The following is a 16,220-nucleotide window of genomic DNA, read 5'->3' on the forward strand; positions in this document are numbered from 1 at the left end:
AGGAAACTGATTCTGTTAGATTTTATCAGAAATTTCAGCTTCCAAGTGAAATCACTAAGCCTGTGCCCAAGGGGGCTGATGTGCTAGGTTCAGCAGCTAAATTAGGCACAGATTAGAGGACATGAGGCCACACATGGGTAGCTGCTTCAGGGAGACCTGTCTGCTTTTTATAGGTCTTTAGAGACTGTAACTTCATGTTCCTTGCGGTGATTAGGGTCTTGGGGACTTTGAATAGAAGTGGGGTTCCACTTGTTCCCAAAATTATGAGTGAATAAGTGATACGACTTTATATTCTCTCCCACGATGCCATGACCCTGGAGCATGTGTAAGAGGCAAACCAGGCACTAGAGACCCAGCAATGCTAAGCAAAGGCCCTTACACTTGGGAAGTTTCAAGATTGGAACCTAGGCTTCAGCAGCCAGCGATTCCCACGCAGGACTTTCTACACAACGTCTCCTAGACGAGGAGTGGCGGAGGGGTTGTTATAGCAGTGGAGGTAAAGTAAGGAGTGTCAGAGTCAAAGTGTGGCCAGCTCTTCTCTTGATGGAGCAGGGATGTGATGCTGGGCATGCCACCAGGCTATATGGCTTCTCTGTTCCTCATCATCCTTGCTAGGACAAGCAGCCATTTCTAGCTCACCCCAACACTGTGGGGACTAAATGAGGTGGCAGCATCTGTTGACAAATGTGATGAACTTAGCATCTTAAAGCAACATCCAGCTCATAGGGAGTCAGAGTGTGGGCTGGGTTTGGCAGAGGGTCTCCCAGGCTGTGAGTGAAAGGGGTGCTATGTTACTCAGGCAGTTTCTGGGCAGGCTTCATAATGCAGGGTGGTACCTGCTGAGCATCAGACACAGGGCATGGTGTGTGCCCTGATCTTTCTGGCGGGAGGTGTCACCACATATGTCCTTCTTGGTCTCTCTGTTATTGTGTGAGGTACCCTTTGGGCCAAGCAGAGGTGGTGGGCAATTATTGGTGAGCACACAATCTGATGGTATCACCTCCTTCTAGGGCTCAGAATAATCATCCAAGCCACTCTGCAGGGGACTGTCACCCACAAAACTCTGTGAATGAGAAAAAACCCTCAGTGGCCACATGGGTGTGGCCCCATGCCAGGGCCCCACAGCTAGGGATAATTTTGCTTCCCTGGAGCAAACATATTCCTGGGCTCTTGGCTTTTTACTCCAATTCAAACCCCATCTTTCTCCAAAGGGATAAATGGTGCCAAGGGTAAACATCTGCCCTCACAGTACCTGGCTGATGTGGACACCTCTGATGAAGACAGTATCCAGGGTCCCAGGGCAGCCTCCCAGCATGCCAAGCGGAGGGCACGGGCCACGCCTGAGACTCAGGTAAAGAGGTTTGGGAGAATTCTAACTTTGTGCTTCTCTGAATGCCCCTCCCCCTTCACCAAGTCAGTTTAGAGAAATTAAAGCTTTTAGCACTTTTAGACATAAAATTGCCCATAGCATAGGGAATATGTCAATATAAATGCTTTATTGGGGTGAATTTGCATAACATGAAGTTGACTACTTCAGTATGACAGTTCCTCAAAATGTTAAGATGTGGGGAGGAAGAAGAAAAGAACCACGTTCATGGCTAATTAGACGGCTTGAGAGACAGTCGAAGGAACTCGAGCTCAAAGCTGGCTCCACATCCAGAATATGTCTCCAAGCCAAAGGTTAAAATACAGTAAGCGCCTGGTTCTCCTGTATATACACAGAATTATAATTAATTTTGATATTCTGCTCACCAAGATTGAAAGCAGAGCTTCCAGGAGACAACCATACAATCTATATTGTTTTAGCCTGAGAAGATTCTCATGTGCTTGTCTTGAAGACAAGAGATAGCATTCCAGAATTTTTAATTAGTTAACTAATAAATTAATTAGAAAAGAAAGAGAGATTTCCATGTTCAAACAAGGTTTGGGCCACACTCAGCTGGTTCCGGCCTGAAGGGGATGGTGACATTCGTATTGGAAAAGAATGGGTCCAGAGTTCGGAGCCTGGACAGGACTTAATTAACCTGCTGTGATGGTTTACATACACATGGAATGGATAGAGTTCTGTAGTGAGAGGCTGGGGGAAAACCCCACCCCAGGCCTCAAGCATGTTGGGTAAGCTTTTGAAAATTGAGTCACACACAGCCCCATCCCTTGGATTTATGAAACAGGCTCTCCCTGTGTAGCTCAGTCTGGTCTGAAGCTTACTATCCTCCTGCCTCAGCCTCTCATGTCAGGGGATACAGCGTCCCTGCAGTACCCAGGCCTTTTATTTTCCACAGAGAAAACGAGGTTACTTGTCTTCCTCCTGTGCCTGCCTCCATCTTGGCAAATGTGGAGGACTCCAGCTTTCCTTGAAACTGTGGTCCCTCGGGAGACCCTTTGTGCCGTGAACTTGTTTGCAAAGTAAACGAGGCTCCAGGTTTCAGACACCAGTCAGAAGCTGGAGTTGACTGTGTTTCTTGTGGGTCTCACTAGCCTGATGGTCCCTCACTTCTCCACAGAGCCTAGCTGCAGGCAGGGCCTCATCAGAAAGCCACGGCAAACCCTAAGCCGACAGCTCAGTCTAATATTTTGCTGGTCCCTCCCAGCCTCCACCTATCTCTTCGATGCCAGCTTCCCAGCCTCCTTAGTGGCTTCCCTTCCTGTTCACTCCATGTGGGGTTCACAATGACAGTATTGGCTTTTCCTCTCTCTGAGCCCCCACCTCTACCTCATGGGCGAGTAGACAAAGCGACATGCTACTGAGAATATTGATCAGTGCCACCACAACCACCAGCAAATGGGCCGGGCCTATGAACCTTGAGTCACAGCTGTCCACAGAGGGCAAGCATAGGCAGAGGGCTCAAAGACACCTGTGTTGACATTTCCAGTGAGTCCCAAGTTCTCAGTGCTGTGGTAATTACCCACCAACAATGGCAGCTTCCCACCCCTGTAAGTGTCATTTCCCTCTCATAAGGCCAGGCGAGCAGTAAATGAGATAATGTAAGACAGAGAGGCCGCTTGCAAGGAGGAGGCCTAGCAAAGAGGAATCGATTTTCCTGGCTCTGTCTGGGAGCTAATAGACTGGCTGACTCAAGAGTCCGGTGACTCAAAGAATCAGAAAGTTGTGCTTTGGGTCACAAGTGACCCAGGGCTCTTGCTACCTAATGACTTTGGTCACCGTGCCCTGCTTAATGCACATCTTCCTGTGCATTAGGTGACCAGGAGCCTCCCCGTGACAGGCACGATCAGTGCATTCAGCTGGCTGCCTCACCTGGCTGGGTTTCTCCCCTCTCCTGCACGGTCCTCTCACCCCCACTGACCTCTTCTCTTGCTTCCAGTACCTTTGGTGTCGGAAAGAGGTTGTTTCAGAGTTAATCTCCAGGGTTGTGTCATAGGTAATGGCCTTAGCTGGACATGGGGCTTCAGAGGAGGAGGACACCTGTGCTGGTGGGGGTTACGGAGAGACCCTCCCCTGTAACCGTAACACCATTTCTCTCCCTCTGCTGCAGATCTCGGAGTTGAACAAGCGAATGTCAGCCGTGGAGCACCTGCTGGTCCACCTGGAGAATGTGGTCCTGCCACCCTCAACCCAGGTAATCCCCCGGGCTAAGCAAGATCAGCCCACAGCCTTCCGTTAAGAGAGGCTGAAGTCCCAACTATGGCTTCAGAGACGTCGCCGCTGGTCACTGCACAATGCTCCAAGGATGGGTGGATAGAGTCTCCTGCATAGCCCATCCACATAAAGCCATCCACGGCCAATAACAAGGTGATACAGTCTGGTTGGTCGTTTATGGGTAAATGTCCCATACACTGCTGTGAGATGAATCCTCAGCCAGATGTAGACATCATGGGTGCTGAAACTGGACCAGCATCCCCAGCCTGCACTAATTCACTGAAGAAATTCCTGACTCTAACGCCTCTCCCCCATCCCTAAGTCAAGCGCAGCCTGGGACAAATGAGCAGCAGCCAGCCCCTAGTGGTCACATAATTCTTGGTAGTTCCTTTCTGGCCCTGCATAATGCCACTTCCAGGTTCTGTGGCCTAAGTCCATCATGTTGGAGAGTGACTTCAGACATCTGAGAAATGGCAACTGTCTGGTGCCCAAAACCCACCTAAGATATGTATGTGGCCTCTCTTGGACTTTTTTTTTAACCAACCAAAGCAAATAGCTATTCTGTGTCCTTCAAAAATCTCATCTAAGGCAGAGATGGGCCCCCGTGTAGGCTGCTTCCCTTGATATGAACTGAAGAAGACTGGCCATAAACCGTTCATAGTACCACTGAGTCGCCACATGCTGCTGCCTTCTCTCTTCTCCATCAGCAACGTTCTGTGACTTGCTGCTGGTCTGTGAGGGGTTAGTCCCTGTTGCAAATATGACATGAGGATATGGTGTGACACCTCAACCTTGTCCCCAGGCTCACAATAACTGGAAAATAGTAGGGTCCTTGTTGCTATGTGAGTCTAAGACAGACACCAAAGCCCCATGAGAACACAGAATTTCTAGGGAGATAGTGCTTCTGTGGCACACCTCAGTCTCACAAAAGGAGAATTCAGAGAACCGGAGACCCTTGTCCTCAGCTCCCTGAGCCCAGCCAAATGCGCAGGGACATGAACATAGGCCTGAAGCTTGGACACAAATGGAAGGGGGTTGTGGGCTCAGTGGGGGATAGGGGTGGTGGAAGAAGGATGTGCCCTCTGCTTCTGAGCACTTCTCCCAAAGAAAGCTCAATGTCTTGTTCAAACCGTGTGGTCTGGTGGGTCACCCATAAAAAGAAAGATGCTCGGCCCAGTCCTGCAACTTGGCTCAAGCTGGAGAAATTGGACTGAGTGAAAGCAGCTGCCCACAGAGCGCAGACCAATCTGTGACTACTCACATAAGGAGCCCAGGAAGGGCAGATTTACTGAGACAGAAAGGAGAGGAATCGATGTGGAAGACTGGAGGGAGGATGGAGGACGAGTGTTCCATGGGGATAGAGTCTCAGTATAGCAAGAAGGGGAAGTTCCATGGGAGAGGGCAGCGCTACATGCATAAGAAACAGAGCTGTATATCTTAAAGTGGTGAAGATGATACATTCTATATGCACATTTTACCCCAGTGAACACTTTGGAGAATGGAGAAGCAGGACAAAGGGTGGGTCTTAAATGGGCACCAGTGCTGGGAACCTCTCAGGCTGGCTCACCTCCCAAAGCTGCCTCTAAACCCTGCCTGGCCCTGTCAGGAACCAGCTGTGGAGACACACCCCAGTGCTGACACTGAGGAGGAGACACTCAGGAGGAGGCTGGAGGAGCTGACCAGCAACATCAGTGGTTCTGGCACCTCATCAGAAGATGAGACCAAGCCAGACGGCACCTTCCTTGGAGTGTCCCCAAAGGTGAGACCTCCCTTATGGTCCCAGACAAAGCACAAGGCGAGGAGGTCAATCCAAAGGAAGCCATCTGTCCTTGCAGAGAGGGCAGATAATTAGCTGCAGGCTTTGGGGATGGGGCTTGGTATGGCCACACAGGTAAAGAGGTTGGAGACCACAGGAATTCAACAGTGCGGCGGTCTGTAACCTACTTCATAGATGACTTCTCTTCTTGTCCCTAGGTGCACACAGACACAGGGCACATGGAGACACAGGAAAGGAGCCCTCAGAGCCCTGGGAACCCCGCCCGGCCTACAAAAAGCACAGATGAGGAGCTATCTGAGATGGAAGATAGAGTAGCCATGGCAGCCTCTGAAGTTCAGCAAGCTGAGAGTGAGGTAGCCCACCCCACCCCTGTGGAATTCCCCCAGTGACAATGTTCTGATGACGGGACCCAGTCAGAGGCCTGACAACCCTTCAGCCCACCCACAGGCCCACAGAGATCTCCCTGGCAGCCAGGAGGGGAGCAAAGTACAAGTTCGGTCATTCTTCTCAGCCCTCCATTTCTCTGCTCAAAACCTGGGGAGTGCCAGCAAGCTTTGTGGCCACGAGATTGTCACTATCCCTACCACATGAGCAGAGCCTGGGCACTGGCTGAGAGTTAAGACGGCAGGCCTCACGACTGGACTTGGCTGGGGGTCCTCAGGATCCTGAGCAGTGACTACAAGAATTGATGGAGAGTCTTCTCCAGAGACAACTGTAGTATCTTCCCCTAGAGTCCTGCAAAGAAAAGATGTCTGAACCTAGGCTATGGAGGCAGTATCCCTGCCTTCATTAAGCAAATGGTTGCCAGCACCCAAGAGCAGGAGGTGTGAGCCAGCCATCACTCACGCCAAGGAGTGAGGCGGGCCCGGGCCTTTTCTTCAAGGGGTCCCTTCTAACATGTGGCTGGCATGGGCAGTCACACAGGAAACAGCTGTGAAGACAAAGAGCCTGACTCCGGAGTTTGAACCCTTTGTGGGAGGAGACATACAATAACAACAAAACATGTGTCTCTTCCCAGAGCAAAACATGAAAAGAAACAAAGTTGCTCAGTCGCGAACTGGAGAGAAGGACAATATGGTGATTTATCCCACAGAGGGGCCCAGAGAAAGCTACTTAGAAACGGTGGTGGGAGGGACACTGAAGAGAAACCAACATTGAAGCTCTGTGGCAGTGTTTCTAAGCCTTGCTAATGCTGTGACCCTTTAATACAGTTCTTGATGTTGTGGTGACCCCCAGCCATAAACTGTTTTCCTTGCTACTTCATAGCTGTAATTTTGCCACTGTTAGGAACTTTAATGTAAATCTCTGTGGTTTCCTATGATCTTAGATTCTCAACCTGTGGGTTCCAACCCCAAAGGGTTGCTTTAGGGGATAAGAGTCCAAGAAGAGAGAACCGATCTAAAAAAGGCACTGGGGTGGTGTCAAGCTTAGTAAGTTTATGGATTGGCCATGAAACCCCAAAATGAAAACAGAGTGATGAGGAAGAAAAGGAAGATTTCAGAAGAAAATGGATGGAGAGCCCTGAGGAGCATAGAAATGAAGTAAGGGGAGTGACTGGTGACGTCACTCAAGTAGTGCATAAAGCCTGTGCTTAGCACGAGCAAGGCCTCAAGTTCAGCCCTAGTTTCATGATAAAATGAAATGGAGGCGGTAGTTACCTTGGTTTCCACATCTAGATGCTTCCTCTGGCTTCGGTGGGAAGAGTGGCCGAGGAGGCTCTGGTAATGGCAGGAAAAAGTGTCCAGGCCAGGATCAATCCGAGCTGACCCCCCCCCCCAGCCCCCAGCATACACTTCATCCTGCATGTGGGAACCAGCTGTCCAGCTGTGCTTCCAGGAAGTGCCCAGCACCCTGAAACATCCAGAGAGACTCTGACAACCAGGAAGGGAGGCAGAAGGAACCCAAGAGCCAGGTTGTGGTTGGGGTTCTGAGCTGCTGATCTTTTTGATCTAAGATGGGACGCTGGATGAAATCTGTCTATCTGCCTGCCTTCCATCATCTGTCATCTCTTTGCTAGGTCTCAGACATCGAGTCCAGAATTGCAGCTCTGAGGGCAGCAGGACTCACAGTGAAGCCCTCAGGAAAGCCTCGGAAAAAGTCAGGCATCCCGGTGAGTCGAGCACCACGTTTGTGAGCCCCGAGGACCTTCTCAGTAGCCCAAAATTCCCCCCCAAGAGTTTCCAGGAACCCAGAGAGGAAAAGTCCTGATTTTCTTGATGCTGCTAATCATGTTTGCCACACTTGGTTGGTGAGCTGCACCCCTGCAGGAACTTTTTAATCATTTATTACTTTGAAACAATAATTAATAAATAGCAATTAATAATAAACTCCTTATAGGCTGGGAAGATAGGACATCTATAAAGTGCCTGACACACGGGCATAATGGCTTGAATTCAATCCCCCGAATATGTAAAAACAGTAAGAAAAAAAAAGCCAGGCATGGTATTGCTGGTGCATTCTATAACCCCAGTGCTGGGCAAACAGAGACAGAAAGAACTCTGGGGCTCCTTAGCCAGCCCCCTCATCTACCTGGAGAGAGTTACAGCATAGTAAGAGACCCTACATCAATCAATATGTTAATTAATTAAGTAATCAAATGGTGAATCACATCTGAGGAGTGGCACCCAAGGTTGTTCTTTGGCCTATACACACAGTGCACATGTGCCCATTCATACACAAGGTCCCTATGTGGAACCGCAGCCCTAGTAGGCAAGCCTCACCAGTGATGGAGGATTTGCCGCACTGACATTTTGAGATGGGCATGGTCCCAATAACTGAAGGACAGGCTTGTGCCACTGGAGCTGTCCTTACAGTGGTGACCAGAACACAGCATCTGCCCCCAAGTCCAGTCAGAGGTTTCTGAAAGCAATGCTGGGGGCATTGGGGTAGAAGAGTGAAGAATGAACTTCAAGGTCCGTAGGAGGTTAGATCCTTACTGCCCGGTCAATGTGGGGTTTCAGATTTAAAAAAAAAAAAAAAAAAAAAAAAAACAGACAAAAACCTGACTTCCTTAAATCCATACTATGGGAAGAAACTGCTTGTTGGTACCTGAAATGAACAGCCACTGAAAAGTGTGTTTTAATTTGCTGAGTCCACAGCTTTGTCTAGAACCCCAGGTTGTGGTTGGGGGGGTGCATACTCTGTTCCAGCTTCTTCAGGGACCACTGTCCTGTGTCCTCCCAGCCCTGCTTGACCCCCACTCTGGGTGTCATGGCTCAACAAGATGGTAATAACACACATTTCTTCCTTCGTCTCCAGATCTTTCTTCCCCGGGTGACTGAGAAACTTGACAGGGACTCAAAGTCTCCACCTCTGGACCCTGAGAACCAAGCCAAGGTGCCCAAGGTACATTCCACCATCGCCTTCCAAGACAACTGTCACAGAAGAGCAGGTGCTGGGGGAGGGGGTGGGGAGTGACCAGACAGCTCAGCAATGCCTGAAGGGTCCACAGATGGGCGGGGCGGGGCAGCTCCCGATGGGGAAATCCCAGATATCCCAGCAAGGAGCAGAGATGGAGACCAGTGAATGGAACTTCTGTCGAGCACACTCAGGCTCCTTGGTTCAGTTTTTAACGCAGCTCTGAGGACAGAAAAGTGACACCCTACTTATCCTACCCAGGGGTAACCCTTCCACACATATCAGAGAGCCACATGGTGTTCCCAGATATTGTCCCAGCCAGCTTAGGCAGAACAGCCTGGCACCTGTCCTCTGAGAGGCACAGATGCTGGTCGTTGGGGGTGAAAACACAGAGGAGCCGAGTGGCGTCTGAGAACAGCATTGGGAAAATGGCCAAGGATGAGATCAGCATACAGAAGACGGGGTGTGAGTGAAAGAGGCCTCAGGAGAGAGGTCCGTGTGTCTCAGGGATGTTAGGAACAGGACTGGAGTGCTGTTTCCAGGCCTACTTCATTCAGGCCCTGAACACCCTGGCCCAGGTACCCACCAAGCCATAGGGCAAGTCCAGCCACATGTCAGCTTATTGGTTCCACGGGTTGTTTTCTGTCCATGCTTCACCTGAGTTACAGACCAGTTAGGTGGGCAGTGACACCGTGTAATGGTGACACACAAACTGAGGCTCAGGGGGGTAGATGTCTGGCAAAGGTCAAATGTGTGAAAATAACAGCAGGTTCCTGAGTGAACCCTGGGTCCTGATATCCATAGGATTCCCCTGAGTCCCCCAAATGTTCCACCTCCAGGCTCCAAGCTCTACCTACAGGAAGTGCCCCCAAACACTGGGGAATACTTCTGTGGCAATTTGGGCCATTCAGTCCCCTACTCTTGAGAAGGGCAAACGGAATGAATTTCTTCTTCTGTTGTCACTTGGAAAGGAGGGAGGAGGCAGTGGTTAAGAACACCAGTAGGAAGCGAAATTTACAGCCTGAGTCTGTGTCACAAAGGGTGAGTTCAGAGTGTGCAGCAGTGAGGGGAAGCACTGTACACCCCTGTACTCCTTCCAACACACCACTCAGCAGGCAGTTCCCTGGCATCTCGTCCACATGGGCACTGGTGCATAATTTACAGACAGTGGGCATTCCTGTATCATTGAGCTCAACTCTTGGCAAAGAACGGGAAACAGGTGACCTTGGTAATTAAAGTCAGAATCAAAAAGAAGTCCCAAATTGGTTCAAGTTACACCTCAGGAATGCCCAGAGATGTTCTCTTCCTCCTAGGCAACGGCTCTGCCCTGTCTCGAGAGGAGGAAGTATTCTCCCAGCAGCCAAGGTAAGAGCCACCCACTCCCCATTGCTACAGCAGAGAAACAGCTCAGGGGAGGACCACAGCCAACCAGGCTCTGTACACTCCTCCCTAATTCATGGGACCCACCCTAGGCCCTGTCTCTGAAGAGCACCCAGAAGGGCCACTGTGCCACCCTAGGGCCCATGCATGGTGTTCAGGGTGGCTTCAAGCAGGTGCAGGCAGCACTGGTAGTGCTAATGTTTGTTCCCATGGTTTCAGTATAAAGGGTCTCTACAGAAAGCACAGACTATCAGGCCATTAGAAGACCTTGAAGTCTCCGTGGTGACAAGGATGTCAGTTTTGCCCTGGGCACACTAATTACTCTTTCTGTCACTATGAAAGTGCCCTTTGAAAAACTCAAAGGAGGAAGGCTAATTCCAGCTGACAGTTTCAGAGGGTCAAGTTCCTGCTGCCCCCACACACTTGGGTAGCACACCAGAATGGTGGGAGTGTGTGACAGAGAAGGGTCCTAACCTTCAGCCAGATGGGATGCAGAGACCGGAAGAGACTCCTCTTTGCATCCACTGAGGTCCTAGCACGCATTAGGCTTACTGGAAGGACAGAGATACCCCAGGTCCTCAGACAAGTTTACAGGAACCTGCAGGTTCAGGGTTAGTTTAGAGAGGGGATGGTGAGGAGTGGCTGTTGAAATTTGGGGGCTTCTGGAACAAGAAGACAGAGGTGAGCTGGAGTCCTCTTTGTGGCTGGCTTCAAGGACAAGCTGAGCCCCACCCAGAAGCCATTCACACTCAACCCAAAGCCAGAGCATCTCAATGCCAGACTACTGTGGGCCTTGGGCATACTTCCTGGTTCTTTACTGCCACCATCTTAGTGCCAGCATGAAGCCAAAGCAGGCTTAGATCTAGCAGGGCCAGCACAGCACCATAGCAGGTCTTCAGGGCTCTTTATAGGCCTGTAAAGTGAGCTGTATCCTCTCTACTCAGAGCTGTGATCCCTGGGACAGTTCTGTGAGGTGGAACTTAATTCCATTCTCGGAACGGAATAACATCACAGCCATGTGTCTGTAAGTCAGCTCTCAGAAAGAAAGGGGAAGGGAGGGGAAAGCGAACGAAGGGAGGGTCGGGAAGGAAAAGAAAGGAAAGGGAAGGGAAGGGAAGGGGGAGGAGAAGGTGTCAGGCTTGATTGAAGCACATCACTGAATAGGTCTAGAAAAATAGTCAGCACTCCGGAGCGCTGCGAGCCAACTCCACTATGCAGGTGTAGGTTTTTGTCCAACCTCTTCATCTAAACACAAACAGTTGGTTAAGGATGGAGGCCAAGGCCCCCAACTCGGCAGCCACAGAACTAACAGACTTCTGCCCTGAGGATCAGAGTGCCAGCACCACAGGCCCATTATGACACAAGATACATATGCTCCTGACCCCAGAGTCCTAAGCTCCCCGTTATTCTTCCAGGGCCACTGAGAAGGACACATTCTACTTCCAGTGACCTAAAAGATTTGTCCCCACCTCCTGTTCACAGGCCTCATCTCTTTCCTGCTGACCCCGCCTCCTGTGCACTAGCCCCACCCCTTTTCTTGGCTGCACCCTCTCCTATTGGTCCCGCCTCCATTCTCAGTGGCTCCGCCTCTTAAAAGAGGTAGAAGCTTTCTGAACTCCTTTTCTACACAGTCACTGAAGGCTCCTTGCAAAGTGTGCCACAGTGGGAAACCTCAACAGAAGACGTGTATGCTTCTGTTCTATGATGCTGTCGAATGTCTGAGATAGACAAGAACTCGTTGGATAGCTCTTTGGTTCATTGTCTTCCCTTTACTTTCCCAAAGGCATTGATGGTGGTACTTTTGATCGGAAATCAGTGTACCGTGGCTCGCTGACACAGAGGAACCCTAACGGGAGGAGAGGGACAGCCAGCCACATCTTCGCGGTAATGTCTTCTCTCTCTGTGTGTGCCCTGTCAGCTTCACATTTCGATACTGAGTCAAAAGCAAAGAGATCGGGGGGGGGGGGGGCTGGGGGTAGAGAGGGTAGTCATTAATCTGCAAAAAGAGAATTGAAAATATTTCTTAAACATATCTGAGTATGTGTTCACTCTGGAAGCACATATGCAAAAGGGGGAGGGGCTGAGTACATCAATGGGAGAATGATAAAGGTAAACTTGCAATCTCACTAAGCATGCAAGCTCAGCTCTGCACAGGGGCCAACCCAGGTGCTATGAGGCTGAAACTTCAGGCCACGCAGGGCCACTAGATACAGAGGATAGACCCTGAAGACCCTCATTTTACCTTGAGACCCTCAAGTTCAGCAACATGAGCACTAGGTACAAGGACAACTGTGGACTACCTTAGGCCTCTGCACTGAGCCAGTGGTCCCACTCAGACATGACACTGTGGCATCTCAGGAGACAAGAAAGTGACCTTCATTCTGGAGATACTCACAGTAATGGAGACAAGTACCCTTGATCAAGGCCCAAACACATTTTGTGTTACTGTCATTCCGTTGCTGGGGTTGGGGGATACACTAGGCAAACACGATGCTAACAGATACTTGTACTGGTTGGAATATATGTGAGGAGAGATTATTTCACCAGACAGGAGGGGAACAGTCAGGAGTTGTAGAAGTCAGATGCAGACTTTAAAAGGTGTATATCTGTGTGTGTGTGTGTGTGTGTGTGTGTGTGTGTGTGTGTGTGTGCGCACGTGCGCCAGCATGTACCATGTGTGTAGACCATCAGAGAAAGCCATTGGATCCGGGGTTATACCTGGTGAGCCACCTGGATGTGGGTGCTGAGAACCAAGCCCAGGTCTTCTTGAAGAGCCAGAAACACTCTTAACCACTGAACCATCTCTCCACCCCCATACTGTAGTAAGAACACAATGGGTCCCAAGATAATACCTTTTATCCTTTCCTAAGGCATGTCCCCAGTGACCTACAGAGCTCCCACTGAGCCCTGCTCCATCAAGGTTCACCATCACACTGGGACCAAACTCCCCAAATATGAACATTGAGGGATCCCCTAATCCAATCAGTGCCAACCCTCCTCCCTGTATCTCTCCCATCCCCACGTTACCAACTCCGCGCACTATGTGTATCCCAGCGTACTTCCAGTTCCAAGGGCGAGCAGAGATCTGCCTGGCTCACTTCTTCAAACCTTGTCCAAGGGGAATAAGCTCCACATTTATTCCTTTCTTTAAAAGTTGCCTTGGGCTGGAGGCATAGCTTGATGGCAGGCTATGTCAGTTCAACATGTACAAGGCCCCGGAGTTGGTCATCAATACCACAAGGAAAGCAGTAGTTACCTTTGGACGGTCTAAGCATTTCTTTTGGATGTCTGGGTCTACCCCTCTCTAGGCTGAATATTAATGACTGCTGGGAACGGTGTTTCATTGGTTAGCATCAGGGGTGGCCTACTCCATTGTCCCCCACAAGCAGCTCCTCACAACATCGGTCTGCATATCATGCTCATAGCTCACGACAACAGTCTCTGTATCTTGGATCCCAAATTGAACCTCCATGAAGGATGGACTTCTGTGTGTATCCAGCTCTTGCCTGTCACTTAGAATGTAATGTGTGCTCAGCGAGAGAATTTTAGCTGAATTCTACACCTAGTACTGATCCTAATCAGGTCCATGTAAGTATCACATGCTGAGAGGGATACAGCCCTCAGGTCCCCAGCCAGCCCTTCCCTGCTACTAAGAAAGTAAGTGCTTGGGCCCGAAGGCCCTAAGCGTTTCCCAGGAAAAGCTGTAACTTTGTTCTGGGAGCCTGCCCTCACAATGTTTCTCTCTATTCTATAAACTCACGTTCAGAATGGGGCTGAGTAAGATCATATGAAGCATCTTCTAAATTTTCTTCCCCATCTCCAGCAGAGCTGCAGCCAAGAGCAGAAACCACAGGGAGCAGAGGTAGCTGGGCAGCTGGGGCGGGGCGGGGGGTGGAAGAGAAGCTTCCACAAAGGAGCTCACTAAACTGGCCACACTCTGCAAGCTCATCTTCTTCAAGAGACTTTTGGGGAGTCAGTGCCTCCAAACTAGCCTCTCAGTAAATAGACACTACTGTGGGACCCACATGAACCATGGCCTCTTGTGGTCAAGAACTCCACGTTTAGAGGACAAGGACATCACAAAGTAAAGATGTAAGAACAGTGGAAAGATACTCATGAGACTGGGGACCTTGACTTTGCAGACATCTGTATACCTACTTCAGCCAGTGTTAGGGCAGAGATACCCTATACTCAGTGGGGTATACCCACACTGAGGCCAAGAGGGAGTCTACCCCACCTTCATAGCTGGATGTGGCCACCCCTCCAGGAGAACTGAGAACAAAGAAGGACATGCCAGCTGAGAAAAATCTTAACTATCTGTCCTCTTTTGAATCAACTTCCCTGCCTTAAAAAAACAAAAAAACAAACAAACAAACAAAAAAAAAAAAAACCTCTGGATTTTCAAATGTTTTCCATTAACATACCTCAAAGGCTGGAAACTCATAGCTGAGAAAATAAAGTTACAGAAATTACACTTAAAGACAAAAACAGGGATTCCAGTCATGGTGGTGCACACCTTTAATCCCAGCACACCAGAGGCAGAGGCAGCAGATCTCTGTAAATTCAAGGCCAGCCTGCTCTAGCTGATGAGTTCCAGGACAGCCAGGGATATGTAGAAAGGCCCTGTCTCAAAAAAAAACAAACAAACAAAAAACCAAACAAAGGCTGGTAAAAAGCAAACACAAGCAACTGATTTATGTGTGCACATATGAACCCACAGAGCCAGGAGCTTGCCTGTGTGTTTGTGTACTGTGTGTGCATTAACATCGCTGAGATTATGTCTATCTGTATACATGCCCATGTTTTTCTCCATACATACCTATGTCTGTGTCTATGTGTGTACCCATGTGGCATGTACATGCTGGCATGCATTTCCATGTATGCTCACATGGGTATCAGTGTACATACCTGTGTGTGTCTGTATGCACAATACACATGTCTCTCTGTATATATACATTTCTATATGACACATGCTGTGTGTATATCTGTGTGTGCCAACACATGTGCATCCACGTGTACATACATAGATAAGTTTATGTCTAGATCCCCACCTGGGTAAACACATCTGTGTGTTTCTCTGTTATATCTGAATCTGTCACATAATTGGGAGTATATTTGTTTACTTCTGTGTGAACACTTTACACAGAGAACTCATGTGCGTGCCTAAATGAACGTGTGTATTTGTGCTTTACAGAAACCTGTGATGGCCCAGCAGCCTTAAAGGGCACATGTCACAGGACAGTACCACAGAGTTTCTTCCTCCACATGGCCATCGTATCCCCATGGGCTCTGGGATTCTTGATGCTCACAGCTGCTTGTAGTTAGTCATCTTCCCAGCGAGAAGAAAGAAGAACTTTGTATTCGGATCCACCTGTGAGACTGTGGCTCTCAAACCTCCAGCTGTCACCAAAGCCAGGGCACCTGCCAACCTCCGACCCAGGAAATACAAACTATGTGGCTTCCCCTCAATTGATGTTCTTTCCTGTGAAGGACACTCAGATGCCCTCTCACTGTGATTCTTTAACCCCATCACCAGTTTTGCTGAGCCACGCTCATGCCTGAGATGGAAAGATCTGCTTCAGAGAAGGCCGTGAACGTGTACACATTCCTGACTGTGCGGAACAGAGGCAGAAACCAGAGTGTCTGTGGGCACGATGGGAGGGTGTGCAATTGCAGGCAGGGAATGAGGAGGGGTCCATTCCCTCCCCCAACCCACCTTGTTCTTCACATTTCCTTGTGTGTTACAGATGGGAGCAAATAACACTGACCACACCCAACCCCAACACTCCTACCACAATAACCACCACCCACAGTGCCACATTGAGACCAAGCCTCCAGCACAGGCTTTTGGGGTACACTACATAGGGATATTCTATGCTTTATAGATAGCTCATACTTCAAATGTAGACTTCTAACATGCACAGAAGACGGTTCTGGGATTTATCAGGATCTCCGATCTTCCAAAGTCAAGGGTGTCAGGACCAGTTTTGCTGGTGTCTGCAGTCTGCCCTTCACAGCCATCCCACCACTACAGGGGGGGCTATTTCCCACACCAGGGTTGCCTCTTTCCTGTCGGCTTCTATCCTGTTTTAGGAGTCTAGAGATCAC

At 49.5% G+C, this 16,220-nt stretch overlaps 1 protein-coding gene across 1 annotated transcript in view; it reads left to right on the forward strand.

Moving 5' to 3' along the window:
* MLPH (melanophilin) overlaps positions 1-16,220 on the forward strand; it is a 33,513-nt gene extending 17,293 nt beyond the window's left edge. Inside the window, exons 8-16 of the mRNA XM_080933497.1 lie at positions 1,212-1,351; positions 3,495-3,578; positions 5,205-5,357; positions 5,573-5,728; positions 7,393-7,485; positions 8,634-8,720; positions 10,046-10,097; positions 11,896-11,996; positions 15,307-16,220. Of these exons, the coding sequence (XP_080789623.1) occupies positions 1,212-1,351; positions 3,495-3,578; positions 5,205-5,357; positions 5,573-5,728; positions 7,393-7,485; positions 8,634-8,720; positions 10,046-10,097; positions 11,896-11,996; positions 15,307-15,333 (893 nt within the window). The 3' untranslated portion in view covers positions 15,334-16,220. The remainder of the gene's footprint in view (positions 1-1,211; positions 1,352-3,494; positions 3,579-5,204; positions 5,358-5,572; positions 5,729-7,392; positions 7,486-8,633; positions 8,721-10,045; positions 10,098-11,895; positions 11,997-15,306) is intronic.

The sequence above is a fragment of the Micromys minutus genome, assembly GCF_963924665.1.
Source record: "Micromys minutus genome assembly, chromosome: 19".
NCBI lineage: Eukaryota > Metazoa > Chordata > Mammalia > Rodentia > Muridae > Micromys > Micromys minutus.